At 44.1% G+C, this 12,488-nt stretch overlaps 1 protein-coding gene across 21 annotated transcripts in view; it reads right to left on the reverse strand.

Moving 5' to 3' along the window:
• The window catches only part of LOC135911558 (uncharacterized), a 412,939-nt gene that overhangs the window by 126,964 nt on the left and 273,487 nt on the right, over nucleotides 1–12,488 (reverse strand). For all 21 annotated transcript variants that reach the window (XM_070528859.1, XM_070528854.1, XM_070528861.1 and 18 more), the window contains 2 exons: nucleotides 7,875–8,003; nucleotides 7,696–7,796 (listed from right to left, as the gene is read on the reverse strand). In XM_070528859.1, the coding sequence (XP_070384960.1) occupies nucleotides 7,696–7,796; nucleotides 7,875–8,003 (230 nt within the window). The remainder of the gene's footprint in view (nucleotides 1–7,695; nucleotides 7,797–7,874; nucleotides 8,004–12,488) is intronic.

The following is a 12,488-nucleotide window of genomic DNA, read 5'->3' on the forward strand; positions in this document are numbered from 1 at the left end:
TGATTCATTGTGATCAGCTTTTCTTATTGCAAAATCAGCAGTTCATTTGTTACTTTATGTTGTCTTTTAATGCCTTCTTTTTTTTTCATGTTTTTGAGTTTCACATAAGCAAGCTTACAGAAACAGTCTATACGAAGCTTTATATTTCTTGGAACATAAGTGTGCTTTTGTTGTCCTCTATGCGGCATGTTCTTGCTGGCACAGCAAGGGAAATTGCGGAGGTGACGGCGGCAAAGCGTATCATCTATACGCGTCCATGCGAGAGAGGCCGCCAGAGGCCCTATAGCTTCCTCGCAATCATCAGTACTAAGTTCAACTTCTGAATATGATTCAACAGACTTTTCCAGGTCTGAGTGTTTACTTGCCGTGAAGAAACAAGCAAGAACACTGTGATTCTGGCATTTAAAAAGGTGGCTGTTGTCACTGCAGCCGCCTCACTGCATACTGCCATATCTAAAATACAGGGGAGCCAGACTTCCGTTGCATTTTCACCAACGACAACCTCAAAAAATCAGTTTTCTGGGAAGCTGATGCTGCTTATTAGCACCGCATTCACGCCAAAATGGCAACTGTCACTCATTTGTGGCACTCAATAGACAAAAAGAAATTCATGGACAAGTGAGATTCGCCCTTGGCATGGAAGGAGTTAAGTGATGAAATCCTGCAGACACAGCAACAATGTAAATGGCAGCTTTTAAGACCTGCATAAACAAAGTCACACTACCGAGAAGATACTAAAATGATAGTAATTAATGTAGATGGTGCACAGGCACAGTGTGCCCATGTCCTTGGCCTATACCACTTCGTGATAGTAGGCCCAGAGCAACACTAAAGTGCAGCAATGGAAACTATGTCTCGATAGCTTAGCCAATCCACCCCTCCTTTCTGAATTGATGAAACAAGCAAACTACTGTAGGGGGGGGCACCAGGTGCGCTATTGACGTTCTGATCATTATAAGCCTATAGCTCTCCAGCACATTATCCATCCGTGTCAAACCATTATCCAACGTGATCAACTGTGCTCCGGCGGCAGCTGTGTATGGCACAGCCGTACGGGCCTTATCTTGAAAGCGATCTACCATGGGGATTGAGTGCACTGTGTGCCGATAGCTTTGTGTGTGCTTGTGTTCTTGCCACTTAGTTTGCATTGAAGCGAGAGGCAGCACAAAGGTCAATTCACTCGCTGCTACAGGATCTATCTTGAAGATGATTGTCTTATGTTACGGTCAGATGGACGGACAGGTTTCCTCATTGGATAGGCATAGAAATGCTTACGCATTTAAAATATATCAATAACTGTTACACACCACAGAAAGCAGCTTTTGTACAAGAAAAATGAATTGTAAAAATAGTAAAGCTGTATTCTGACTAACAACCATTGTACATAATTTGCATCATCACTGAAACTTACCTTAACCTTCCTTTGCTTTCCCTCCTACTTTGTCTCCACAACATATACCAGTACATCACCATATCAAACACTTAAGAAGGGAAATTTATTTCACAAACATTTCACAAATCATGACGCTATGATCACAGCGATAAAGTTTTGGGCATTTCTTACATTTAGAGCAGCTGCATATTTGAAACAAAGTATAGCCCATGCAGTCATGGAACACATATTTTTTATTACACACTGATGCTTCATAGAACACTCCTTTTTTAATCAATTCCCTTCACAGCAGTATCACCAAGATCTGCACTAGACATTCTCTAATAAATGAGCAACCAAAAGTACTCATTAAGAAGTTTCATTTATAGTAAAATATACGCAAAAGAATTAAACAGGTCTTGCTATACTGGCTGTATGAATATTAAGCATGTATTATGGTAATACATACAAGATAACCAGGAATGCATGTTGAAAGGAAAAGTCACTTCACAATGGTTCCAGCACCATATTTCATGCAAGTAGCCAACATGCCAGAGATCACTCTGAATTCACAGCCTTCCAGATACCTTTGCACAATGCCTGTAAACAGATGCCAGTAAATGTGTGGGATAAAAAGCCACCAATAACAGACTGCTGATTGTACATTTATGACTCAAAGCAATATTCTGCCAATGAAGCGGTCAGCATAGTAAGCAAGTTAGTGTGCAAGTTATAAAGCACGACAGTATATATGCAAGTTACCAGGATGAATCACCAACTAGCCCAGCTACAAGTTCTTCAAGTATAAACAAACAACCAAAAGTGCTCCAACAAAAAGTTTCACTTACTGCAAAATATACGCCACCAATGTGAGTTTGATCACCGTACTAAATTCTTTTAGAAAAACATACGAGCATATTTATTTTAATAATTTATTCAAAAATACCTCCGAAGAACCTTAGACAACAGTACAGTCGATCCCAGACATATCGAATTCGAAGGGAATAGCAAAATAGTATGACATATCGATAACTCAAAATATAAAATATGCCTATCTGAAACTTACTTCAATCATATGCACATTTCACAGTTTCCCCTAGACCATGAAAAGTGGGAATTTGCCAATTTCATTCTCCAAGGTTGCATCAAACGCAAATGTTTAGTAATTTTTTGCACATGAATGTTGGAAGCTTCTGACACTGTGGAATGGTTTTTGATATACTGACTGTAACGTTAATCCTAAATGTCTACCTCGCCAGGCCGAGAAACTGCAGTGTGCCCCACGTGTATAAAAATGCTTTTTGCATGTTTTTTTTAACCAGCCACGTACCTGTTACAATACACCATTTGAACGGCCGATCATCACATGTCGGTAATGAGCCAACCAGCCAAACTATTATGTCAAGTTTCTGGTTCGAAACTAACTCTGTGCTCTCCACCACTCTCCCCTCCTATTCGAACTAGTCATCATCACTTCTCGTCCACCGGTCTATCCTTGCATGCTGCTCGACGCTCCAGCACTCCACTGGTTTGCGGCCTTTCCCTTCCAACCACTGGATCGGTGACTGCTTACATTAAACAGATAGTACTAGATTCGAAAGTGACTTTCAGCTTGCAGAACACAGAGTGATGTGACTTGTGCACCGCACTGCGATAGTCTTTTCGAGAAGTGCATATGTGGTATGCAGTGATTTAGTTTAATCCAAACTGTAATGTAAAAACCCCCTGCTCAAGTGGCAGGTGGGCAAGATTCGTTTTGGCTAATGGTGTGCGAATATGCGAAACTTCAATTATTCGATTCGAATTGGTTAGAATTATATTCGATTTGAAAGACACTTTTATTATTCGAGATATTAGAACCCAAAAAAATTGCTGTTGTCAGTTCTTTAAGTCAGCTTCGCCGCAGTATATGTGTATGCAGACTGCATTGCGGTGAAGAATATTTCCTGTGCAGTGAAGCATATCAAAAGTAAAAAGGGGCACTGTCAAGGAGCACCTGCTGGTGCTTATGGCTACCAGACACTATCAGCTCAAGTACCCACCCTGTGCTGCCTCTTCAAGCATCTGCATTAAGACAGTCTCCAGGTGGAGACCTCTGCGTCCACTACTAATCTGACTAAGTGCCAAAAGCAGTTTCCAAACTATAAACTGGAGCAAGCTTGGCAATGTTTTAGAGCGCAGCTGTTAGGCGCCCGTTCCTGTGGTGAACATCGGTGTCCTACCTCCTAAGTGAGCAAACAAGCACAGCGAAAGATGAGAGTGAACACGGAGTGCAGCAGGAGAGGAAAAACTCAGTGCTCTTTCACTCTGTGAAGAAGGATGACCAGCGAAGCTGTGTATGTGGACCCCTTAACGGCGAACTGCACTTCTGCTGCGGGTCGGCCCGGCATTGCGCTATCTCCGGGATTGGCCCACGTATGGGGAGTGCCTAACGCCTGCTTTACCTCTGCCGCGGGTCAGCTCGGTATTGCACTATCTTCGATCTTCGCGATCGGAGCACGTATGGGGAGTGCTTAATGCCTGCTTCACCTCCGCCGCGGGTTGGCCCGGTATTGCACTACCTTCGGGATCGGCCCACATATGGGGAGTGCTTAACGCCTTCTTCACCTCCGCCGCAGTTCGGCCCAGTATCGCACTATCTTCAGGATTTTATGCCTGCACATGGACACGTTCCTGGGGGAACTATCCCTTAACAGCTTCACTGTAAAAAGTCACGAGAGCAAATAGAGCATGAGGAGGAAAGCTGAGCAGGAGGATATGGCGAAAGAGTGAGAAGAAAAGCATAATGCCATGGATGAGGGGCTTTCCAGCGACAATGGCTACAAGCTGGCGCCAGAGTAGTGTGTGTCGTCTGTATGGAAACAAAGCGCTGCATGAGTGGAGGCTGTCTGCGGCCACTGCTGTGAAATGTGCTCACACACCACCCATGCACTTCCTCTCGCGATCTCCCGATTAGTGAGGCAGTCACGCCACACTTTGCTCTGTTTACAACCTGCTGGACAAGACAGATTATCCGTGCCAGACACTATATTGCGAAATGAAAACACCCATACAGCTGCGCTCAAATTTCACATTAGGGAGTATCATAATGATCGGTGAATTTTTTCAGAGTCTCATTCTAAAGTAGCTGTGTACAACCAGGATGTTTCAATGGCAAATTGGATTCAAAATATGGCTTTAGAAGAAGCAAGGGATATTTCAACAAGGTACCCAGACATATCCTCAATAATGAAAGCTTCTGAACAGGCTCCTTCCATGTCAGCACTGTGGAGAGGCATTATCAATAATGAACTCATCAACCAGCAGCACTTCCGACTTGCTTGTGGCAGCCATTATCACTGCCAGAAGCACAGGTTGAAAGATATGTGCATGATGAAATTTTGGGCCAAAAAAGGCGATCCATCTAAGTGATGGTTCCTGCTCCTTGAACATGTCAAGCAGCTATCCTTCCTCCATGACAACATTAAATAACTGCAGTTATGATACTGGTAAGCAGAAGTGCTGCACTACAGAATTTTGTTCATCACAAAGATAATTTTCATGTATGTTATTTCCTGTGCAATAAACTTTTTTCTCTTTTCTCTTTTATGTACCTCTGGTTGGTGAAAAAAATTGCATTATTGCAAAACCAATAGTATTCCTACTCAAAAAACACTTGATTCGATTTCACACTTGGTTTTCATTATTCAAGTTCACTTCGAAATTGAAATTTTGATATTGCACACCCCTGGTTTTGCCTGCTCACAGAACCCTTAACCCTTTGAAGGTTTTTGCCGTACATGTACGGCGGCTGTCTTTTGTCCCGCAAGGTCTTTGCCGTACGGGTACGGATCCGACCCTCCGTTTGAAATTTCGTGCCATAATGACGATGCGTGCTCACCGGGAGGTGCTGCCACCTCTTAGCACTTACAAGATGCATTTGAAATTGGCGCTACCTTCTTGGGGAGATAAACAGAACTGATTGCTAGCTTCAGCGCGTCGCTCAGACTGCGGCAACGCCCCTTTGGTGGTTTCGGTTTCGCTGCATGATCGCAACAAAGGTGCGCGAAACGTCATTTTTTTTTCTTTGTCGGCACTCTCTTGCAGGGCGGTGGAAGTTGATTTCTATCTTGAGTGGCGCTGCTCTTAGCTTGTTTATACCTGCCGCTCGCAAGATATTCTCGCTCTCAGCGGGAACGTGCTTTCGCGGTTTCGGTTCCTCCGCGTGATCGCAACGGAGGCACGCGAAACGTGGTTTTTCTCTTTGTCGGCACGCTCTTGCAGGGGTGGCGGAAGTTGATTTCTATCTTGATTGGCACTGCTCTTAGCTTGTTTATCACCACCGCTCACGAGGTATTCTCGCTCTCCGCGGCAGCGCCCTTACGTGAGAGGGTGCCTCAGACCTCTGCCCAAGGCAGCCCCACGCAGAGATGTCATGTGTGCGCCAACACAACTCCTTGCTCCAAGAGAACAGACACGCAGTTTAGGTGTGCAGACTGCGATAAGGCGCTGTGCGTAGACCCGTGTTTCAAGGAGTACCACGCTCAGAAATACTATTGAACATTTTGCAGTTCTGAGTGATGCCGACACCAAAATACTGTTCCTAATTATCTTTTACTATTTATTCCCAACTTTATACATTTTGTACATTCAAGATCCGCAATAAAGTAATTTGACCACCTGGGAAAGTTTTTTTCAAAATAATTCGACCCTCAAAGGGTTAAAAGCCATTCACGGGAAGCCCTGGTATACATTAAAACAAACTTGGCCACAAAGACATCTCCAATTCAGCATCCCGTGCCTGGGAAAAGACTGAGTGTCATCCCTGTTTCTTGTAGAATGCATGTCGAATCAGGAGGACTTTCGCATTCTTGAAGCACAGTGGCGATCTGCTCTTGCCAATAATGAACGGTCACAGTTTGCATGAGCCATCCATGTGCGCAGTGAGCAAAACAGGCACTCAACCTGGTCATTTTTCTTTCAATGGCATGTATTACCCTTCAGATTCAATGTCTTGAGTGGCAGCATAAGCCAAAACAGCACTGTTTCGGTTTCATCCACACTAAATATTTTGAACAGTGTGAGAATTAAGTAATCATTCACCCATTACAAAAAGTTCACTAGCAGGGGCACGTCATGACACAGCTTTCAATACAGTGGACTCTCTAAACGGAACTTCAAGAGACAAGGGAAATTGGTTCTGTTTATCAGGAGTTCCATTTACTGAGAGACAAAGCTGAATACAATTGTATGAATATAAATCTAACCAACCACGAGGATGGTGTTCCATTTAAGAGGCAGTTTTGTTTAAGCGATTACCGTTTATCAAGATTCCACTGCATATTGAATGCACCCGTGAATTGGAGTTCAATACACACATAATACAACACTCGTGCATGAGATTCCCAAGGGAATGGTGCAACTGTTTGATATAGGCGATAATTCAATATATCTGAGTTTGATACATACAGAATCGACTGTATTACATCGTGAGGGAGATTAAGAAATGGAAGTGATAGAACTTATCAAATAAAATGTTAATAATACACTGAGTAATGTCACATACAATCGCCTAGAAAGAGAACATGTGAGTTATATAATAATTAATGCAAGGACTCGGCAATAATTTAAACCAATAAATAAAGAAACTGAATTTAATATAACACAACCCCTCCTCCCCCATATTATCAGGATCTTCTATAAAGCTGCACTCTGCTATCATTCTTTGTTTAGTGCAAGAGGTAGGAGTCAAGTTTGTCCTTTAAGTAAATCTTAGTTTTTTTTGTTTTTGTTTTTTGGTTAGAGATGTTATTCACTTTACGATGAATTAACCAAGCCAGACAGGTAATTCTGTCAAAATGTTTAGCTACAAGGCATGCTGCATTGCATAGTGCATGCCTCATCTTGAAAAAGGACATTGCTAATGACTCACACTTACAAAAAACACACAAAAAAGACGAGACGCAGTACAGCTTTTGTATGTCTTTTTAAAGCAAAGCTTTTTTTTTTTTTTTGCCTACAAATCAACCTCAGAATTGAGAATGCCGAACTTTCCATTTATATTTATTTTACATACTTAGTTATTTATTTTACGTACTTACTTATTTTACTGATTTATTTTTCTTACTAACTTACTTACTCATTTGTTTTACTTGTTTACTTATTTTACTTACTTTACTTACTTACTGCTTGTTCTATAACATTCACAGCTGCCATGGTAACTTATAGGCATAGATACTTCTAAAATGTTGCATATTGCTCACAAAATTAACTTTCCTTACATGTCCTTACATGAAAAAGCCACAAACAAAATCCCTGTCCAAGAACATGCGTGTACAACTGACCTTCATGAGGTCTTGCTCGTCGTAAGAGACGTCCAAGGAAGCATCCCTCTTCAGTGATGTGTCTTTGGGAGTCCCCAGTTCCTCACGGAAAGTGTCGAACCCTTAGCAAAAGAAGCATTCATGTAGGGAACCAACACAAAATAAAAGATCTACATGCTTTTCTTTCAGATTCAACATACCGGACTGGTCAAGGTGAACTTTGGCAACAGCTTTTTCAACATCATCAGTCACAAGCTCTACATTGAACATGCACTTGTTGACGATATCTTCACGGTTGATCATCCGCAGCCCCTTCTCCAGGTTGTTGCCTGCAGTTTCCCAAGGGGACAATTAGACATTTTCTCAGAGTGACTGTGACTCATTCTTGCCATCAACTAGCAATAATGAACTCCTACTACTGATAACATATTAAGCTGCCATTAAATATAATATTAGAAGCCAATGTACCACATTCTCAATAATAACCTGAACTCTGTTGCTTCAAACTTGAAGACGCACATATTTAAATTCAGAGAAGACAGATGTTAAGAAAAAGGTAGGTAAGTAAATCAGGATTTACCCTGGCTTGCTCCCCTACAACCCAAAAATGAGGATGGGACAAAAAAAAAAGGAAGAAAAAAAGAAAGACGGAGAGAAACCAAAAACACACAACTGTTAACTTGAACAACAATGCCCACTGACCCCGACAACTTGTACCCTGTGGCTGAAAGCACCATTATAGGGCTGTGCATTGTGTTTCTCGAGCAAATTATTATATCATGTCATCAACAGTACAGTTTATCACCCACTTTAATTTTAATGATTTACTATTGACATTCATCATTAGAAACAGTGTCTATCCAGGCCTCTTTTCATCTACTTCTGAAATTATGTTGGATTTCTACTTTAAAGGGGCTCTGAACCATTTGTCTTTGAAGCCTCAAGAACACCTTGGCACGAGTACTGTTCCACCCAGGAATACCTATATTACCAGAAGAATTTATCAAGACCTAGTACGAGAGTAGATACCACAAACGCAATATTTGTGTTTCTCATTCCTCCTCAACATCCTCCGTTTCGAAGAAGTGGGGTGGCGTCAGTTGTGGTGCTTCACCTACGGCGTTGCCATCACCTTCTATCAGCGGAAATGTATGGCCACCTGTTGGCAATACATACTTTCAGTCGCTGTTACTATAGTAGCATTAGTCTCATCACTCTGTTGTGCTACAATGTGCTAGATAGCTGCACACAGCTGTTTTTTCTCATACCTAGTGGCATGAGTAGCACATTTCCTTTCGCACTTATCTCTACAGCAATCATGGAATTTCCGAGTCTTGAATGAAGCATCGTCTTAACTGACACAAGCATGTCGGCAACACTCACATCCGCTCAGCAATGGATGCCGCACTCAGGACTTATACTAAAAGGATTCCTAACAAGCCTTGACTGCGAGGTAATGCACCTTGAAGGTGTGCAACTCTGGAAGCAGACAACCTTGTCCTAGTGAGATGTGGGCGCCCAGCATGCGCTCGGGCTGGCTCGCATCCCCACGTCCTTGAGCCATGTCACCCAGAGAGCAATTAGAGCCCGCGGTTTTGATACGTCTTGACAGAAAGAAGGTTCATGGCGACACCCCACGGCGGCCACAGTATCTACACTAGACAGCAGACACAGCTATGTGCAACTGTAGCACTGTATGCAGCAAGTGACTCTGTCCTGTATTTGCAGCGAAAGTCCATACCACCACACGGAATCCTGAGCCCTTCGCCAGCATTGGTTAATTCCCTGGTGGCCTTCATGGATAAGTTCGAGCGCATCCTTGTGCAGCAAAGCCGGGATGACAAAGCGATTACCTTTTAGCAGGACACCATTGCACAAAGAGAGATCACCTCGATGGCTCCAGTACTTCTTGAGGTGCTCAGGAAGCCTGTCTCGACGAGGCCAGCCTTAACTGCAGTATTTGACGAGCTGGTTGCATTCCCAGTCCAGTTCTTGGTGCCTGCGAACATCATCTACAGTCCCCAGCTTCTAATCTGTGACCTTAGCAAATAGAAATTCCACAAACTCCTCTACCACATCCACCGGACTCATCGACGGCTTCTCATCCGGAGCCCTTGAAAGAGTATCCACAGTGGCTAGCTGTTTACCAGGAACATAGACCACGCTAAATTTAAATTGGTAGCGCATAAGTTTGATGCGAAACCTTTGAATACGTGGGGGCATCGTGTCCAAGTCAGCGTTTCCAAGTAATGTTACCAGTGGCTGGTGATCGATTTCTACCGTGAAGTTTAGGCCATGCATGTATTGGTCAAAACGGTACACTGCCCATGCTACCGCCAGAGCCTGTTTCTCTGTTTGGCTGTAGCGCCGTTTTGCTTCAGTAAGCAACCTGGATGTGAACGCTACCGCGCGTCGCTCGCCCGATGGTTGTTCATGCAGAAGAACCATCCCCAATCCAAATGAGCTCACGTCGCATGAGACGATGGTATTATAACTGGGATGACACTTAGCGACACACAAGTCCAAAGTGAGCATCGCTGTTATCCGATTAAATTCAGTCTCTTGAAGCGGTCCCCATTGCCATGCATTTTGCTCACCTAGCAACACGCGAACAGGGGCAGTTGCCTGCGAAAGGTTGGGCACGAAGCGACCAATATGATTAGCCATGCCGAGGAATTGCCTAACCCCAGCAACGTTCTTGGGTGGCTCCAAGTTCCACAGTGCTTTGAGTTCGCTGGGAGTTGGCGAGATAACGATGGCGGTGATCACCACACCCGGAAACTCTACTATGTCTTGACTGAAGCAGCATTTTGACTCGTTGAATTTAACTCCGGCTGTCTCTACAAGTCGCTTGTCGTGCTCTACTCGATCTTTGCCAAAATGCCGTCTATCATGTTGACGACGTTCGGTTGCCCCTCCATAATTCGAGCCATTTCTCTCCGAAAATATTCCGGTGCTGAAGTCAAGCCAAAAGGTAGACGACAGTAGCAGTAGAGTCCAAATGGTGTGATGAATGTGGTATACTCTTGGAATTCTTGGGACAATTGCACTTGGTGAAATCCTGCTGTCGCGTCCAGCTTCGGAAACACTCAGTTGCCCGAGCACCCATTCGACCGTTGCAAGCACATGCTTTTCATGGAGAACTTCTTTGTTGAGCTTCCCAAGTCCACACATTATTGGATGCCACCCAATGCCTTCAGTACTGCAACCAGATCGGCACACCATGGCGTCGGCTTCGTAATGCACCTGATGACACCTTGTTTTTCCATCTGGTCCAGCTCCTGCTTTTCCTGGTTGCACAGAGGAATGGAAATTCTGCGAGGTATATTGAGAGCAAATGGCCTGTAATTTGGCTTGAGTCGAACAGTCTGCTCCTCCACTACGGTACCAAGCCCTTCGAAGATGTCCTGGCCAGGAGTTGCGTCGCTTGCAGAGCTAGCTTGCTTTTCAGGTTGCTGTGAGGCATCGATGAACTTCACGACTCCCAATGCGAGGATACCAGGGTAGCCTAGTAGACGTGTAGACTGCGAAGGCATGACGTATACTGACTGTACACAAGTGCAGCTCTTCCACTCCAACGTAGCTCTGAATTGGCCTGTTACTTTCAAAGGACAATTTCCTGGACTGGTGAGATGACCCTCCGGTTATTCGAGTAGTGACGGTACTCCTGAAAAAGTGCTTGGAACCCCGGTAACTTCCACTCCCCAGTAGACCTTGAAGTTGAGTGGGACTCCATTCACGTGGACCCAAACAAACTTAGCCTTTGCCTCATGACTGCTCTTGACAGCATGCATTTCGATGGCATGTGACTGTCGGCTTTGCGAGCTTTGTTTGGCTAAGCAAACTGCTTTGAAGTGTCCTTTCATTTTGCAAAACTTGCAAACTGCTTTGTTGGCAGGACAAAATTTCCGCTGATGATCTTCTTGTCTGCAGAAGTGACACGATCTGTGCAGGCCGGCGAGGAGCGTTTCTCTTGATCCCAACGCTTGATTACATGACTGCCCTTTCGTTGGCCAGTGTTTCGCTACATCAACGGTGACTGGCCCAGATAACTGGCTTTCTCATTCACATTTTTCTCGTTTGGCATCTTCGTGCAGCCGTGCATGCAGAAGCGCTTTACCAAGCGTCAAGCCGGAAGTGCGGCAGAGTTGTTCCAATTACCTGCTGTCCAACAAAACAATGATAAATCGGTCTCGAACGAGCCTGTCCTCTATGGACACTGAGCCATAGTTGCATCGTTTTACCATGTTTCGCAACGCAGAATAATAATGCATCAACACTTTCGTCTCCTTTCTGCATCCGCTTGCGAAAACGATAACTCTCGTGAGCTTCATTTAGTGGGTGCACGAAATACGAGGCGAACTTGCTTTTAACAACGCTGTACGACTCGACTGAACTTCTTCGGCCGACAAGTTGAAAGATGTCAGCGTGCGTCGAGCTTGAACGCTCATGCAGTAAAGAAGCATTCGTACCCGAACCTTGTCGGCAATCGTGTAGCGTAGGCATAGTCCTCGAACTGCTCAATCCAGGTAGACCATGCACTTGGGTCGGCAAAGTTGAAACTCGATGGCTGTTGGAGTCCAGGTACCCTGGCAAACGCAGCGTCCAGTTTGTCCGCCATTAGAAAGAGTGAACAAGCCGAAGGCCACTTCTGACACCATGTACAATGTAGGGTGCTGACAGACGCTAGCCGCGTCTACTGAAGTGACTCGGAGCCGAGTTGACCGAATGAATGCCCACCCCTTTATTGGACAGCTATTATATATATATATATATATATATATATATATATATATATATATATATATATATAT

The sequence above is a fragment of the Dermacentor albipictus genome, chromosome 1 (assembly GCF_038994185.2).
Source record: "Dermacentor albipictus isolate Rhodes 1998 colony chromosome 1, USDA_Dalb.pri_finalv2, whole genome shotgun sequence".
Lineage (NCBI taxonomy): Eukaryota > Metazoa > Arthropoda > Arachnida > Ixodida > Ixodidae > Dermacentor > Dermacentor albipictus.